At 32.1% G+C, this 18380-nt stretch overlaps 2 protein-coding genes and 1 long non-coding RNA gene across 5 annotated transcripts; all 3 read left to right on the forward strand.

Moving 5' to 3' along the window:
- The first annotated feature begins 889 nt into the window (after positions 1 to 889).
- Positions 890 to 5453, forward strand: LOC148608430 (uncharacterized). Of its 2 annotated transcripts, XM_088546312.1 has the most exons (5): positions 894 to 1166; positions 3058 to 3137; positions 3693 to 3798; positions 4278 to 4417; positions 5304 to 5453. In XM_088546312.1, the coding sequence occupies exons 1-5, from the start codon at positions 1037 to 1039 to the stop codon at positions 5436 to 5438; spliced, it is 591 nt and encodes a 196-aa protein (XP_088402438.1). In that variant the 5' UTR covers positions 894 to 1036; the 3' UTR covers positions 5439 to 5453. The 2 variants fall into 2 exon arrangements, with proteins under 2 accessions (XP_088402439.1, XP_088402438.1); XM_088546313.1 differs by lacking the exon at positions 4278 to 4417 and having other exon boundaries at positions 890 to 1166.
- A 2614-nt stretch (positions 5454 to 8067) lies between these two features.
- LOC148608431 (metalloproteinase inhibitor 2-like) lies at positions 8068 to 11557 on the forward strand. The gene is made up of 5 exons (XM_088545994.1): positions 8068 to 8316; positions 8763 to 8845; positions 9604 to 9709; positions 9886 to 10025; positions 11277 to 11557. The coding sequence occupies exons 1-5, from the start codon at positions 8196 to 8198 to the stop codon at positions 11412 to 11414; spliced, it is 588 nt and encodes a 195-aa protein (XP_088402120.1). The 5' UTR covers positions 8068 to 8195; the 3' UTR covers positions 11415 to 11557.
- A 1347-nt stretch (positions 11558 to 12904) lies between these two features.
- Positions 12905 to 18008, forward strand: LOC148608432 (uncharacterized). 2 transcript variants are annotated; one of them, XR_015915325.1, is made up of 5 exons: positions 12918 to 13412; positions 14163 to 14242; positions 14628 to 14710; positions 15139 to 15275; positions 17402 to 17616. It is a non-coding gene; the product is annotated as an uncharacterized LOC148608432 (long non-coding RNA). The 2 variants fall into 2 exon arrangements; XR_015915326.1 differs by lacking the exon at positions 14628 to 14710 and having other exon boundaries at positions 12905 to 13412; positions 17402 to 18008.
- Positions 18009 to 18380: the final 372 nt, after the last annotated feature.

Genomic DNA, 18380 nt, shown 5'->3' on the forward strand with positions numbered 1-18380 from the left:
TAAAATCGGTGTCCAAATTTTATCCTATATTATAGTATATAAAAATAGAAATCGTTCATGGAGAACAAATCACACAACACAAAATAATCACACACACACACACACACACACATACACACACACTCACGTATACCACAAAAGTCATTCATTTCAACAGGTGAAAACAGACATCTTACATTAAAGGCATGTTATAAATAGTACTAACTTTAAAAAAATAGCAAACGCAGTAAATTTTTGTTCTTTTTACTTCTAAATTTCTATATTTCTTTAAAGAAAATAAAACATGGCACGCAATTTATCAAATTTTCGATACAGTTTTTTTCGAACGCCACTAAGTTATCAGTATTTGACCAATCGGGAAAGAGAACTGCGATCAGGTGACTTGCGTTTCCATGGAAGAGCGCCCTTATGGTCAAAGGGTAAAAACCAAAGCTATACCGACTGCGTCGGCAAAAAAAGAAACATTGAATTTTGAAGCATCTTAATCTATCCGAAGAGTATGATGTTTTTTTGTAAAAGAATCTGTACTGATGACAATATGACTTTGAGAAGAAACACCAGTGGCTGTCATTGGTTTTATAAATAAGACTGATAGACTAGAAACCATTATTCAAACTAAGCATATAATAACACACAAACCTAAACAAAATAATTTTGTTCTTGATCAATTTTATGACGCCACAAAATCCATCGCTTATTTTACCTTATTTTACAGTATCGTTATCACATATTGTTTTAAAGATGTATTGTTCATGTCTATTTTATGAACACCGCATTACCAAATCAGTTATTAGAAAATAATTTTTTTAAATCCTCTATAAATTAACTGTAATTTACACGGAGCATGATGCAATATTTCTTATTAAGCCAATAACAGCACGTATAACACACATTCTTTTGTTTTAAACAGAACGGATTATTCTAAGCTATACAAGGAAGGCTTTTGCAGCAGCTGAAATAAATAAAACTGATCACTATTCAAATTACAATGTGCACTGTGTAAAAGTTCTACATTGTATTTATTTGTTGACACATAATGACATTGTCTGCTAGGAGGATAGCTATTCTGTTAGCACTGGCAATATTCAAGTTGTCGGAGCAATGTAGTCCTCCAGGCCCTCCGTTCGTCGCACATCCTCAGAATTTTTTTTGTGATGCAAAGTATCGTAAGTAAAAAAGTATAGTGTTAATTTTCTTCATTTTATATTCATGCTGATTTCAAATTAGGAATTTGACGACCAATATACTTTTGTTTTAATGATAAAGAAGCTCGAGTTTTGTTCATGTAAACACGTAGAATTATCATTTCATTGCGACTTTCTTCTTTATTATTTTCACATAAAAGTTTATATTCAACAAAAGGAAAGAGCACAGACAGATTGAATGAAATTGAGTGTATTTGCGGCATTATTTGTTTAGATATTTGAAGCAAGGGTAAAAACAAAATTGCCTAACTGATAAACTTAAGGCAATGTTTAAAAGCAAAAGAAATAAAGGAAGAGTTGTATAACAAATGGCAATATCAAGGGAAAGCGGAAGTTGGAAAATACCGCAATGGTCATATTTTGATACAAGTATTTTCGATGGAAAAGGTGGGTTTAACAAGGTTTTATAGCACGTTTACCCCCGCTTCAATTTAGGTTAAAAAGTTTCGGTTTATAAAGATTGAACGGGCAGAAAACAATTGCTTCGGGTCAAAATTGGTAAAATAAGTAGTCAAAAACAGTACAGAAGATATAAACAACAAATAAGTGACAATAAAAAAAGTATTTTATTTTTTTACAGGTTCATTTTCTGTAATATCATAATTAATAGAACAATATTTAATCAGTGTAACTGTACCACCTTTGGAAGCAAAATTTATTTTGCCAAATTATACAAACATTTTTTTCTAACAATTACATGTTCTTATGAATATATCTCGCTTTCTTTATAACTTTTCTTCAAAAGTAGGACTTGACAAAAAGTCTCTGTGTTTGGACCAGGTGCATTGTATGGGTAAATGTCTCTTGATTTTGTTTGTTTGTTGGGGTTTAACGTCCGAGCAGCAATATTTCAACTATATTCAGACGATGAACATGAAATTGATAATAAAATGAACATGAAATAAAAATGAGATGGAACACAAGGACAATGGGGTATACAAATTTTGATTGCCACTGCAAATAGGGAGAGATGGGTAGGGTCGGGCAATTTAGCCTCCTGTGGCGGAGCCCTGTGGTTCCTACTCCGGGAGAATACCACAGTAGGGTTCTTTAACGTGCGAGGAACGTGGCATCTTTCCCAACACGGTGCACCACTATGGTTTGTGGTCAGGTTTTCCGTATTATAGCCTGACAACCCCAGCATGTAACACGCCAGGGGTACCCCATTCCACCACCTGGGGCACACATCCCAGTTGCTCTGTGGGCAGAGCGCCCTAGCCCCCGATTAAGGTTCTGAGCACTATTTGATCGCCTTTTACGACAAGCTTAGCGCTGCTGCAGGCCTATTCTTTTGACATCCGGCCCTGCACGGGTCTTGAAGAATGTTTTGAATTCTTTAATAGCACCTCCTTATCATTTTGTAGGGTAACGAAAACTTACGGGTATGAGTCTTTTATAAATTTATGAAAAATAATCTTTTTATAAAATCGTTGACTATTTGAAAGAGCAATCAAGTAACCAAGATTCTAGCGGCAATCAAAAGAATGAAATCCAGGGACAAAGACTAGACATAGAAAACAGACAAACACAACAAAGAATATAAAATAACCAAAATAATACATTAAGTAACAAAAGTTAATGAGCAACTCGGACCACTAAAAACTGGGAGCATGGATCATGCGTACCGGTAGGGAGTTAGTGTCCTCTGCTTTTCTAGAAACACCGCCGAGTCAAGTCTGGGAAAGACAAAAGAGGAAGGGAAAATTATTACACGTTGAACAAATTGTGCATTAATGAAAAGACTTGCAGACAAATCAATTCAAAATTGGTGATCAATCTTATGTTATGACATGTGTATAAGCACTTCTCTTTTGCTAAATGTGCAAAATAATTTTTTTCGTATCATTTTCAGTTATGGTCGGTAATGTTCTAAGCTCTAAGGTCGGGACCATCTACACAATATACAGAATCAGAGTATTAGCTGTTATAAATGTAAATTACATGTCAAACAATTTACACTATACGCCAGAATATACCATCTGCGCTATGTTTTAATATCTTTCATAGACGAACAAACGATATTGTGTTAGTTTCGAGGAACGATACTCTCGCTAAAATGTCAAAGCAGGGTGAAGGAAAAACGAAAATTTAGAAAACAACGTGATGTGTCAAGAGTAGTAACAACAAAAATATTTTGACAAATAAAAACTTAAGTATTTATACACAGACCAACATGCTCTGATTTTACAGGTTAAACATAAATAAGTATTATCATTTTACCGAAATTGATATACACATTAAAGCAATAAGAGTCTAGAGGATAACACGTTTTAAAAACAAGTGTTTATACAAAGATATTATTTTTGTCATATGGAAACAATAATATGGTCCTATCATGCTCGTTTACCATGTGTTGTAAACCATATGATTCTCATATATGACACATGTAACTTTGTCTGTATAGTAAGAGTGTATATAGTAATATTGAATATGCAACATGTTTTACTTATTCATACAAGTCTTAATGATGACGTTTTATACCAAAAGGGATTCACAAACTCAGATGTCGGAAAAGTTAAAAGTATATATACCCCAAGTAGTGGTGCAGCATGCGGAACAACATTTCGTATAGGGATCACTTACGCCTTTGGAGGTAACTATAATTTGGTGGTTCTGGTAAAGAAAGATATCACATGTTACTCCTTTGCTGCAAACCTTTATTCAATATATTTAAGTGGTAATGATAGAAATAAGTTAAGTTTGCGATATGCAACTGATGAGTTCAAAATGGATTATTTAATCATTTCTTTAGAAATACTTGACTCTTAAATGGAGCTTAGATACATGAACAAGAAGCGAACTAAGTTTATTTTCATGAATCTTATTATACATATTGAGGGAGAGACAATGTCATATAAACCATTTTAATACAGTAATCGCTGTATTCTAAAAAACTGCAGTGATTGACGAATTAAAAAATATTCCTATATATTACATTTTCATTCATTCGTGGTACGTCCTTTATAAACAAGTTAATCAAAAAATCTTTTTAAACATCAAAAGAGCAAATTAATTAACCAGACGAAAGCTTTTATGGTTTTACTAAACGAACTTTCAGCTTTTTTTTTCCAGCAAACAAGAAGAGGGATGGAAAATTTGTTATTCGACTTTCTATGTTCCAATACCAATATTTCAAGATGACCTTTCAACAACAAATGTATATGTGGTTAAGGCGTGGGAAGTTTTCGTATAGAGCTAATTGTAGATGCAGGGTAAAAAAGAATTCAATTGCCTAATTTGTATTTTCTCATCTACTAGAACCATCTCGGTAGTCTCATGGTTGGTTGGTGAGAGTCATGGGTTCGACCATAAGAAACATATTGTAATCTTACATACAAGTATATTGCTTCTTCATTTCAAATCCGTGGTATTTCGGAGACAGAGTGATGACTGAACCGTTCGAAGTCAGAATAATGTCTCCCAGTTGGTAAACATGCTCACCTGTGGGCTGTTTTGTCAGTGAGCTAGCGCATAAATCGCACGATCAGCTGGTTTGCCTAGTAAAAAGTAGAGTTGTCAGAATGATAAAACATTCTATGCAAAAACATGTTTGCCATATGACGGAAAGCTTACCTCAATTTACTCAATTTGTCAACCTGCTACTTGAATCTTGTAAAAAAAAAAACAACATTCTTTTATTGAGAATTTGTCCTAATAAAAGATCTTCTCCTTTTGTTTCTCTGTTCACGATTATATACGTTTATTTCAAATACGCAAGGGAAAACAGTGGTAGCTATTCTTGTACAATATAAGTAATTATTATGCTATATAGAACCAACGAATACGACACAACAAGCATGCTGGGAACAAATGTATATATAAAAATATACATATATATATATATTTTATATGTGTATAAAAAAAACAAAACTTTCTATTTGTTTGTTCTTTTTTTAATAAACATAATTTAGCTAAAATCAATTACATGTACAAGAATAAGATTTAATAGTACCGGTATACCTTAATTGATTGCGATTTTTGGCATTTCTATTTCTTTTGATGCAACTCTATCTACAAATTAATTGCATGAAATGTTTTTCCTCCACTCGTTTACCATTAAACACGTCAAACTTATTTACTAATGTTGTTTTATTTCAGGTATCAACTGATGCCAGTGACAGAACATGCGTTCCAAAATCTAATACTTATTGTTATGAGAAATCGGCCATATGTAGCTACAACCGAATATCACAGAAATGTGGTTGGGTGAATGACGATTTTTGTTATGAATAAATAATTCTAAAAGCACTTGCCTTTCTATATAGTAAAGGGTTCATTTTGGTCGCAGTACAAATGTTTGATCAAACGGAATTGTCAATAATAATTTACGATTGTCGTTTTATTTGCAAAGGATCAGTTTTAAAACGAATTATTACGAGTATTATTACGAGTATCGCTGTAAGTCTGGCTATAAGCAAACCTGATATCGCCTCGTTTCGTTGACACCAGTTCCAATATGATGTTTTGTTTTTACCCGACATCGGTGATATGCATGCGATATTGGAGAGAAGTACTGAAGCGTAAAACAATAGGACAACTCAGGTACATCAAGATCCAAGTTTATACCCTTAACAAGAAACATACACAATGTAGCGAACCTAATAGAATACAAGGAGTAATCGAGGGAACCAAGGTTATAGCGGTAATCAAAAGAATGTAATCCAGGGACAAAGACCAGACATGGAAAACAGACATACACAACAAAGAACATAAGGAACTAAAATCATCAATACAAAGCAAAAAAAAGCAAATGAGCAACTCGGACTCCACTAAAAACTGGGAGCATGGACCAGGTGCACCGGTAGGGTAAGCGTCCTCTGTTTTTCTAGAAACACCCACCGAGTTGCTCATACATACATATGGAAACTGAGACATCGCAAAATAAACTAAAGAACTAGCAATATGAACTTCATAAAAAACCGATAATAATACCGGAAGGGTAATCTTGTCCTACGAGCAGCACCAAAACCACGATAATAATACCGGAAGGGTAACCTTGTCCTGCGAGCAGTACAACACACACGATAATAATACCAGAAAGGTTATCTTGTCCTACGAACAGTACCGAACACACGATAACAATACCGGAAGTATAACCTTGTCCTACGAGCAGTACCAACCACACGATAATAATACCGGAAGGGTAATCTTGTCCTACGAGCAGTACCAAACACATTACAAGTAAAAACCGATAATAATACCGGAAGGGTAATCTTGTTCTACGAGCAGTACCAAACATACGATGATAATACCGGAAGGATAACCTTGTCCCTCGAGCAGTACCAAACACACGATAATAATACCGGAAGGAAAATCTTGTCTTACGAGCAGTACCAAACACATAACAAGTAAAAATCGATAATAATACCGGAAGGGTAACCTTGTTCTACAAGCAGTACCAAACACACGATAATAATACCGGAAGGTAACATTGTCCTACGAGCAGTACCAAACACACGATAATAATACCGGAAGGGTAATCCTGTCGTACGAGCAGCACCAAACACACGATAACAATACCGGAAGGATAACCTTGTCTTATGAGCTGTACCAAACACATTACAAGTAAAAATCGATAATAATACCGGAAGGGTAACCTTGTTCTACGAGCAGTACCACACACACGATAATAATACCAGAAGGGTAATCATGTCCTACGATCATTACCAAACACATTACAAGTAAAAACCGATAATAATACCGGAAGGGTAATCTTGTCCTACGAACAGTACCAAACACATTACATGTAAAATCCTTTACGATATTAAATTGAATTATATAGCTTCGCTACATACTACAAAGGAGCAACTTCATCTTCGATTTACGCATGCTTGGGCTATTTAAGTGATGCAAATAATATGGAAATGACGGAAACCCATCCAAAATGATACATTAGACTTAAAAGATCAAAATCCCCTCCTTTTTGTTTAAAGCGGTTGAAAGTTTACATTCGCTTAGTAGTGAAAACATTCCTTAAGACAATCTGCATGAACACAAATGATATTTAAATTGAAATTAAAACAATATTTAAATTATTACATATGCTTATTGAAATTAAATATACATATGTTATTATCAAAAAATGTTTTATCTTAGAAGAAATACAAGAATGCAGATATGTTATATACAGTTAAATGGCATGCCTCTTTAGATAATCGCCCGAAATTAGAAAGTTCTTGTAATAATTATTTGTTAATTTGCTAAAGTCAACATAAATAATTGAAAGCTTTTACAAGTTAGTTTATAATAACATATTTGAGTTTTATTAACGAAGAACCATTTGTCATCATACTTGTAGTCATTAGAGTCTCCAATTAGAAAAAAAATGTTATCAACATCCAAAGAAATATTCTACAAAATATGAAGTACATTATAGAACTGAAATTATGTAAGATTGCAGTACATTTAATCTGGTGGATGGATAATTTAAATGAGCATAGTGACTGATAGTTTTTTTTCAAGTTAACTGAAAGTTCGGATGACCAACATGCTCACACCATCTTCTCATGTTATGAACATGACAATAATACCAAGACATACAACTATACTTATTGTGAACAATGTGTTTGCTGTAACCACAAATTTGAGTGTCAATGATCTGATGGATTTTAACATATCATCTCATTTTACACATTTCAGAGCTAAAAAACAAGGTAACTGTTTTCTGATGTAATGACTTAAGTGATTTATTCATAACGTTATTTGTCTAAAATGGAAAATCATTATGACACAATCGGTAATAAAAAGCTTATTATAATATATAAAGTGTAAAATGTCAACCTCAACTTGACAAAAATATTCACATATATTTTTGCATTTTATTCATTATCCAGCAACAGTATGACACAATTAAATTTACTTATAGAAACCTGTAATAAGACGTGTAAAGTGATTTGAAATACTTTTGTGGCAGCTGAATGAAATATCTTCACAATAAAATGATATATAACTGCATAAACGTAGAGTACAACAAGGATTTGTGAACAAAAAATGGCTAGGACAAATGGGCTTGGACTTCTTATTCTGATATTAGTTAAGTTCTCTGAGGAATGCAGTATACCTCCACCCTATATATTATATCCTCAGAACTTGTTCTGTTCCGCAAAATATGGTAAGTATTTAGTGTTTCATTTACAATTCAGTGAAATTAACCTTCAAGAGTTGTCAATCAAGTTTTTTTCCATAATACAAGTTCCAAGAGAAGAAATATTACAGAATAAATGCGATGGTAATAATTGTTCGTAACGGAATAAATCCAATATAACAAGTGTTCCTGAAGGAATTTTCGATAATCAATGAGATATCAGAACATGTTTAGATTTTGTTTAATCGTCATATTTTTCGTAACTGTTTATATTTTTTAGATTGATTATTGTCTTCTTAGGAAATTAGCTCTGAAACAAAACATTTCATAGCTATAACAAAGTCGGTGAATTATACCTTATGAAGTATTCTTCAAAATTTGATTGTCAGTTCAATCAATGAAGCATACATAATACCTAAGAAAAATGTTAATGCATTTGAAATTTACCATTCAACTCCTTCAATTCTTTTCAGTTATGGTGGGAGAGGTGCTCAGCTCTAATGTCGGAACCACCTTATATAGAGGATACAGAGTCAGAGTGCTAGCAGTAATTAAAGTAAATCAACATAAACTTATCAATATTATTTAGATAAGATTCTTCCACACCCAGTCAACATCTAGAACAATTTTGACTTAAGCTGTTTCATTCAAGAGATCATGGAATTTAATAATCATAAGAGAACAAATAAATGAATTAATAATATAACAGCAAATTTACCAATCATGTGACGACTCTATTTGCTACACAGCTCCATCGGATAAAATTGATACAGGGAAGATAAAGTAAACATATGGAAGGGTCTACGAGTAAGAATGACACGGCCAGCGAAAGCAATGTTTTTATATAGCCTAGCTGGCCGAGTGGTCTAGGGCGCTTGACTTTGTGCAGGCGGTGTTGCCATAGATGTCACAGCGGTACGAGTTCGAGTCCCGCGGAGGGAACGACTAAAAATTTGCATCGCAAATTTGACAGTTCTAAGATCGTTGGGTATTTTCAGACCCTTCTATAAAATTACGTTATCTACCCTGTATCAATTTAATCCGACGGAACAGTGTAGCGAATAGGGTCGTCAAATTTTGAGACGTATATATATATTGCTTTTTTTTATTTCCGCTAAAATCTTGGTTTCCTTGATGACTCATTCCTTTATTGAATGTCATGGCGTATAATTAGATGTTACAAATAATTATTTATGAACCTTTATTAAAATAACATAGATAAATGACAAATTTGTTGTAACGTAGGCTATAATCGAATTCAAAATTGGATGTTATAAGAAATAAATGTATCGTTTGTTTTTTTTTAATTCACAGGGATTTAAGGCATCGAATGTTGGGAAAGTAAAAAAAATATTTTCCCCTAAAAGTAGTGCAGCGTGTGGAACAACATTGACTATAGGGAAAATAATTGTTCTTCAAGGTAAGTTTGAAGAGGATTTATTTTGTTTTTATGACGTTACAGTAATAACCAAAGTCATATTCAGTAATTTCTATTTGAATTTTGTAAATACAGGTTGTGGTATAAACCCTGCATATACCTGTTCTTTAATTCGAACGTTATTCTCTAATATATATATTCATACATTTGAATGTTAGCAACCATGGACAATGATGGAAGACTTATTATCCGAACCTTCATGTTCCGGCGTGAGTATTCCCAAATGACGGTTCAACAACATATGTATATATGGTTAAAACGTGGAAAGTTTTCCTACCAAGCAAATTGTAGATGCAGTGCAAGTATTAGTATTTACTGTTTATATAGATTTTTCAAACACATAAAATACAAGATCGATAGATTAAGCAATCACTTTATTTTAAAACAAAAAATACAAAGAATTACTTAAAATCAACTTGTAAACAGAATTTGGATTTCATTTTTGGGGTTAAAATCTTTATTATTCTTAGCTGTCGGTAGTCTGATATTTGTATTAATGCGAGAAAAAAAAGAAAAGAAAAGAAAACAAACAGCAACAACAACAACCCTTGATATACACGCATTTTTTCGCTACTTATTTAAATATTCATTTATTATACCTTACTCTGTGCAATTAAGCAGGTATTATTAACCAACTTTCTACAATATGTATAGAAATGCCCATCCTTTATTAACCGAAAATTTCGACTACTAGTCATTACGCCCCTGACATTCCTACAGTCGGTCATTAGGAAATCACAGCCATGCATTACGAATTTCAAAACAGGGCATCAATACGGGACCATTATGAACTAAATCAAATTGGCGTACATTTCTTAAAATAAGTGACAACTTTAATTAAGAGTGACCTAATAATTCAATTAATTAGATTAGGTTATTCAAAGTTGCTGAAAGATGGTACCGAGACTAAGTATATCAACGATGGGGGGTTGGGTGGGAGTTACAGAAAAGGCAACAAAAGTGAAATCTCGAGGCGAGAGCACATACTTTTCTATACAGAAATGTAAAAGAAAAAGGGCGACTTTCGTTATTTAGTAATATTCAAACCTTGGTTCCCTTGATTACGCTTTAACAGAAGACATGTGCAGTCAAATCGCATTGTTTTGCACGAATCTAGGTGTTGAAATTAATCTTCAAACTGCATTTCCTTTCTCATTTTACTCACCTAGCTTGTGTGCTCTGTCAAAAGAGTTCCAGCGACATTTGAAAACAGCTTGTTTCCAGATCAAAATGCACTTAAAAACACTTCTTTTAAGTAAAAAATGGCCAAATTGTTTGTTTTTTTTTATTTTCCGGGTCACATACTAGGACAGTATCAATGAAAATAAAAACGATGACGGAAAGAACCCAAATATTCCGTAAATTATGGATATCTGAAAAGTCGTGGTTTTTGAAATGTCCGGTATCGGACGACTGGTCACGTTCTTAATTAGCTCATGAATATTCATTTTTGTTGATCGCAATTTCTCCATTCAATAATAATAATAATAATGATAATAATAAACTATATACATCATTGAAATGACATCTGCCAAAATAATGATTTCAGGTGTCATCACAAGCCACTGATATAACATGTGTTCCACAAAATGGCACATCATGTTATGAAGACAATGCAATTTGTAGTTACAACAGGAAAACAGAAAAATGCGGCTGGGTCAACGCCTACACATGTAGAAGAAAATAAGTGTTAATTGTCAGTCTCTGTAAGGTTTAGACAGAGAGTGAAACATGACGTGAATATGGTATGAAAAAAAAACCACCATTATGAGAGTGTTATTTGACTTTTTGCACCATCAGAATCAAAAATAAAGGATAATTTTTTCCATATCATATGGTTATTTGAGTTATCATTTCAATAAATTGCACTAAAACTAAATATTTAAAGGGCTAGTAATTCTGTCAAAAATTTCATTTATCTAACATTCTTTTTAAGAATTTTTGAGCCAATCCTGGGATGCAGAGATCAAATAATGGTATTTTCAAATACAAAAAGCATCCTTGAGTGAATACACATTGCCAAACTGGTGTGGTTTGGACATGTATGTTTTTGATTTTTCACAATCTTCATGATTCTAACAAAACACTTACACATGGGTATTGGATTATTAAACAATAAATGAATCAAGCACGTATGTATTTATTAGCTTGCCTTTCAATTAATTAAAACAGAACGTTGATTAGAATGAATTTGTTGGTCGAAAACATCCCGAATGTATGTTTTCATTTTTCAAGACATGCAATCAAGAGCGATTTTGCCTCACATATGACTAACACAACGCTAAGTTTAATATTTTAAGCATGTATTAATTCTCGTTATTATTTCTATACATGCATTTCTTGAATTGGCAATTGTTTTGAATGAAAACAATCCTACATTCAACTTTTCAGAAGCTCTTATTTGGACATACTGGTTTTGGCAACACAGTTCAAAAGTACTTCTACAGCATTTGTGATCCCAATCTATATCACGGAAGTAAACAACCAAATCTCATTTTAAATAGCTAAAAAAAAACAAAAACAAAAAAACAAAACAAAAACAAAAACAAAAAAAATCCCCCAAAGCAAAACAAACAAACAAAACAAATTGATAAAAAAAAAAAGAAAAACAAACAAACACAGAAAAAATATCCAACAAAAAACAAAGAAATAAAAAGAAAAAAAAACAACTAAAAACACAATATACTAAAAACTAAAACACAATTGTGTGAAAATTGAATATTGCAAAAAATAAACTCGCTAACTTAATTTTAGATCATTACAATTAACACAAAATCCCAGAGACTCGTTTGTTATGATTTTGACATTAGATAAACTTGAGTTGATATTTGTAATATTCAAATTTAAGATTTATGAAACTCTTTTCCTCAATGATTCCTTTGAAAAATTTGGATGCTTGACATTCAATATCTACCGTAGCCAAAATTGTAGCGATCGTCCGTCTATGATATCACCAGTTGTTACAAGAGCATAAAGTAAGAAATCATATTAACAATGCTATGGATATAACAATGCTATGGATACGGCGAATTTTTCATATCATTAGTTCCTATGATGTGATATCACAAAATATCAGCCGTACAAGAAATAGATACAACGACCAAACCGAAGAGATACAAATGTTTATAAAGTTGAAATTGCCCTGCTTCATTTATATTGATTCAAGAAATATATATATATAAAGAGATACATGTAGCATATACATGTCATACTATTTGGTATATCTGATTGATATACTGATTGATGACAGCAGTGTGAATTGGTGAATCGTAAAACAAAATTAATATTTGCATTTTTAATTGAATTCTTTAGGTTTACTTTTCATTCTTGTCAATTATGATCACGTCTTAGTCAAGGCTTAGCTACTTACTACACAGTGTACTGTACAATAACAGTCAATGAGCTATGATAGTTGTAATTATATGTAAACGAATAACCGAAATAATATGTTTAATGGTATTTAAACGATTTTGCAACAGCTGAACAAGAAGGCAATGCATTTTTAAGTATTGTGGGCAATTATATCTACAGTCTACACTGCTGAGTTGACACAAAATGCAGCTTTTTATAGAGAATGGAGTAGTTTTTCTGTTCTTGTCACTATTTAGATTATCTATTGGTTGTGGAATTCCAGGACCACCGTGGGTTGGACATCCCCAGAACTATTTTTGTGATGCAAAGTATCGTAAGTAACGTGCATTTAAAATTGACATACATACAACTGTATTGTTAAACATAGGTAAACTGATCGATACATGTAGTTGTAATGGCTTTGTTAAATTTTTGACATAACGTATAAACAATTCTCACTTTTGTAATCTTGTATTAATCACAAGAATGATATGTTCAAACACAATATCTTTAAAAAAAAAAAAAAAAAAACCAAAACAAAACAAAACAAAACAAAAACAAAACAAAACAAAAAAAAAAAACAAAAAAAACCAAAACAAACAAACAAACAAACAAACAAACATACAAACAAAAAACAAAAAATTCTGAACACTACTTTGATACAGTTTTGTAATCTTTTACTTCAATTCCAGAAAATCACACAAATATCATTTTATCTTGTAATTGAAATTTAATTTTCGGATTTTAATTTAATTCTTGCTGTAATTCCTATAACATTTAAAAAGTTACTGTTTCATGTTAGTTAAACTTGCAACATAGGTAAAGCAATGTCACTTTCATTTTTTATCGAATAATTACATGCTAATTTAGTAATTTAAAAAAAAATAAATCTGTTTTGCTACATTAAACACTTTGTCATAAAAGAGGAAAGAGCAGAATTAATGAAGTGCCAAATAAAAGGATTAGACGAAATCATAGCCTTCGTTCCAATGAAATAATGGTAAACTTGTAGACTAATACTCTAGTTTAATAGTCCATAGGAAAGGCGATTACTTTGGTTACAATTTTCAGTTATGTTTTAAAGTTATGACGGGGGATGTTCTCACTGTTAAAGATGAAAAACTGGATAGAGTTTACAGCATCAGAGTTCTGACTGTGATGAATGTAAGATTTATATGTATATTTACATTCATTTTTATGTATTTGTTATGTTAAGCAGTAAGTCTGAATAAAAAAAACGTAAACTCTGATTCTCTATAGAATGTTTCACCATATATTAAGTGAACATTTGTAACTACAACAATAACAATATTGATACGTTATTCAAACATTTAGAAAGCACATATAACTAATTTCATTTGCATACAGATCTAAATGATATTATAATAATTTCATGAATGGATCACTACGTAAGATCTGATTAAGGCTTTGGTCAATGATTCGCAAAAGTTTGAAACTTGGAGTATTTAAATTGTGATTTGAAATATTAAAACTCCTTTTATCAATTGTTAAATCTAAAGTCCAGTATGTATCACTTTGGTATATGTAGGGATTTAAGCAGTCAGATGTTGGAAAAAATAAAAAGTGTATATTCTTCAAGAGTTTCTTCCTGTGAACATTGACAGTAGGGAAGTAAGTTAAACAGGAAATATTAACGTAATGAATTAAAAAAAAAAATTAAATTGCTTAAGATGTCTAGACTGACTCGGTCATGTAACACACCATATTTCAGTCGCCTTTAAATAATGTAAGCATTTCACTAGGAGCATTTTCATTTATACAAACTAAGACATACTAGTAACAGCATAGAAATAGGGCAACCATAGTTTAAGGGAAAGCAACTCACATGAAAGAGATGATTGGACAGGAGGAGGAAACTAACATCAACGCAAGCATTTGAAATGAAGATATTGTGCCCATCTACAAATCAGAATGAAAACATCGTTAGATATAAATGAAAATAAATCATCTGTTTTGGTATATGAAGAAATACACAATACGATTATGTACAATGATTTAAGTTATATAAATATCTATTGTTTTGTTGTCGTTTTTAATAGTGCATCTGAGAAATGGACAACTTAGAATGCGGATGTTTATGTTTATGTATGAGTATTTCAAGATGACCCCCAAGCAGCATATGTATATGTTTTTAAAACATGGAGAGTATTCATACAGAGCAAACTGTAGATGCAGGGTAAATATGACAATAGTGCTATCTGATATATCCTTGTTAATAAAATTTGACAGTGTTATTTGTGTTTAATTTTTACAAAAAATCAATAATCCGATCTATAGTCAAGTCAAGTCCAAATAAAATAACACAATGAATATCACACCACCGCAGTAGCTTGTATCGCAATGGTCATGACTTGGTAGAGTCATTTCAAACGAACTGGTGGGTTACCAAACCTCCCTTTTCCATTACGAAGTGAATATAACGGCAGTAATTACATAAATTAAATAGCGGTTGCATGCTATATTGTCATAATCGGTGAATTATGGATCGTATCAGCATAAAGAATACCCCCCCCCAAAAAAAAAAAAACAAAAAACAAAAAACAAAACAAAAAAAAACAAAAAACAAAAAAAAAACATACCCACTGTTCCGAAGAAACTGAATATTTTTCAACCAAGGACTGTAATCTGAAAAAAAATGGGTAACAGACTTCTTTGGGTGCATTTCCTCATACCGTTGATTCAGGAGTCTGTTACGCAGATATTTATAACGTTCAAGGAAATCTGTGTAGTTAGTACTTATTTTATCGTAGCAAATACATTGTGAATTATAAACACTATACACAAGGGATTAAGGATTACTGCTGCACAGGTAAAGGGAGTTTATAATTTTAAAACTAACGTCGTCTTTTTTATCATTAATCTTTGGACTATGATGACTCACTGTTATCGTATTCGAGATGTAGGTAAAAAAAGGATTTTAAAGAAACACAGTTTTTGTTAACCGACTTCATTTTTCTTTTTATCGTTTATTGTACAGATAAAATTATCTGATCATTTTAAACACTGTTTATGTGTGGATCTGATGAACGTTTGAGCGTTTTAGTATATTTTTTGTTAATCCCGATCCAGTCATACATTGTCTACTATACATACGTTTTCTGCAAGAGACATTACATCAAATGCTTGAGATAGAAGTAGGAAATAATAGTAATAATAATACATATACTTATACTACTACCACACTCTCCAAAGAAGATGGAGTGGAAAACCATAAATCCGAGCTGTCCTCTTTTGGTCTCTGTACTGAGGGCCATGATTTTGATCTTCCATCCATGTACCGGATTCCAAAATTCCACGAGTATCCATGGAAGAAACGCTTCATAGCTGGATTTGCACAGTGTACTACTATTCCTCTTCCAAAACTTTTAACTTCCGAACACACAGCTATCAAAGATGGTCTTCAATCTTATCACGACACCTACTCCCGTAGTAGTATTAATTCAATATGGACCCTGAAAATTTAAATGCGAAAAGTCTTCTGGAAAATCTCAAATGCCAGATTTTTGTCAGCATACAATTATATCGAGGCCTATGATTTTTCGACTACTGTTCCCCATATTTAGTTAAAATTCCGACTCAAAACATTATAAATAGTTGTTACTCCAGAAAAGTCGCTAAACATAGATACAGACACATAGTGCTTAGTACAGATTCCTCATACTTTGTATAAAAAATATTTCAAATCTTCTACAATGTCTATCAAAGAAGATGTTGTAAAAAACACATATTTGTGCAGTTATCAAAATAAACTGTCTGAATTCCATGGGAAAATTTTGTGCTCCGCTCCTCGCTGAACTATTCCTTCATCTAATGTGACTGACTTTTTAACTGATTTGACCCAAAGGAAGGAGGATCATTAGGTCAGATCCTTTGATCTCAGTTTCCACTGTATAGTAGACGCATTATCGTTAAATAATCCTACTTTCGGGGATTTTATACATTTCATATTCTTCAAAGAACTCGAGATAAAGGATACAGAAGATACTATAAAGTCAGTCTCATATCTTGACTAACACTTAGAGATGGATGGTTAAGGAAAATACATGTCCTTTGGTGTGTGTGTTTGTTTCCCCTGTCTAGTATTCATCCTTGGATCATATTCTTTTGATTTCCACTCGAATCTTGGTCCCCTTGATTACGTTTTCAGATAGTTGAAAGAAAAAAGGTAGATCAAAATTATATTTGGCAAGTAAAGTACAGAAAAAATCTGTAAAGTACAGTTCGTTTTGTATTTGTAATTTTTTTAGGAAAATTAGAATGATGCAATGTTTAATATACTTTTAAGGTTATATTATATTCTAGGTATCACGAGATGCTGGAGCCAGAACATGTGTTCCTGATTCAAATGAGTCATGCTATGATAATAATGCTATATGTAGCTATAATAAGAAGACTAGAAAATGTCGATGGTTAAACGACGACACTTGTTAAAATATTGTTACAATAATTGAATAAACAAGGTATGTTTTTACCAAAATTCTTTGCAAGAGTATTTCATTTTAAGCAAATTGTATGATATAAAATTCGTAAATGGTATTTTTCATTTACCTTATAGGTTGATTACATAGACAATTACATTTTGCGCCACTGTATAAGAAGTAAACAAAATGGTAAAGATGAAAAGTGAAGTATTTGATAAGTATAAAAAATGAATGCAGCAAATTCGAGTAAAAAAAGAATAAATTGCATAGAAATATGAAACTTGTACTAATTGACTGTCATCGAATCTGATATCCTCGTTCATAACTTAATATGCTTCCATACATTCTAGAATACAGTATTTTTATATCGATGACTATGATTTGTGCATCGTATTTCGTGAGAGATGGCGACATTCCCTTTTTAGTTTAGTATTCTGGATACAAAATGCATCTAGGGTTGAAATAATAGGAAAATAAAATTATATACAAGTATATATTGAGTTAAGGTATATTAAAATGCTTCTAAGAATTTGAATAACATGTAATAACATAAATATCTTTAAGATAAGATGTTACATGATCTGATAAAGGAACTACCTAATACTAAAAAAAGATTCAGTATCCACAATAACTATTTCAAAATTAAATCCCAAAGCAAGAAGACCATAAAAATAAAGCACATAACCATGTAGCGTTCCAAATAAAATATATTACAAATTATTGCTGAATATAAGGGCAATAAAGACGTAACACAGAAACAAGAACCTAAAGCACTAGCAATATAAAAAAGGGAGTGACAAAGAGGCCCGGATCGGTTAGCATATCATGCTTTGCAAGCAGCAGAAGTCATAACGAAAGTA

Source organism: Perna viridis, chromosome 9 (genome assembly GCF_037379345.1).
Source record: "Perna viridis isolate PV_CMFRI_1.1 ecotype Kerala chromosome 9, ASM3737934v1, whole genome shotgun sequence".
Lineage (NCBI taxonomy): Eukaryota > Metazoa > Mollusca > Bivalvia > Mytilida > Mytilidae > Perna > Perna viridis.

Excerpts from the sequence above, each read along its gene's own strand:
- LOC148608430 (XM_088546312.1), top strand. The coding sequence starts at position 1,037 with ATGACATTGTCTGCTAGGAGGATAGCTATTCTGTTAGCACTGGCAATA. Across the intron at positions 1,167-3,057 it reads TTTTTGTGATGCAAAGTATC|TTATGGTCGGTAATGTTCTA; the intron begins GTAAGTAAAAAA and ends TATCATTTTCAG. Across the intron at positions 3,138-3,692 it reads GAGTATTAGCTGTTATAAAT|GGATTCACAAACTCAGATGT; the intron begins GTAAATTACATG and ends TTATACCAAAAG.
- LOC148608431 (XM_088545994.1), top strand. The coding sequence starts at position 8,196 with ATGGCTAGGACAAATGGGCTTGGACTTCTTATTCTGATATTAGTTAAG. Across the intron at positions 8,846-9,603 it reads GAGTGCTAGCAGTAATTAAA|GGATTTAAGGCATCGAATGT; the intron begins GTAAATCAACAT and ends TTTAATTCACAG. Across the intron at positions 9,710-9,885 it reads GAAAATAATTGTTCTTCAAG|CAACCATGGACAATGATGGA; the intron begins GTAAGTTTGAAG and ends TTTGAATGTTAG.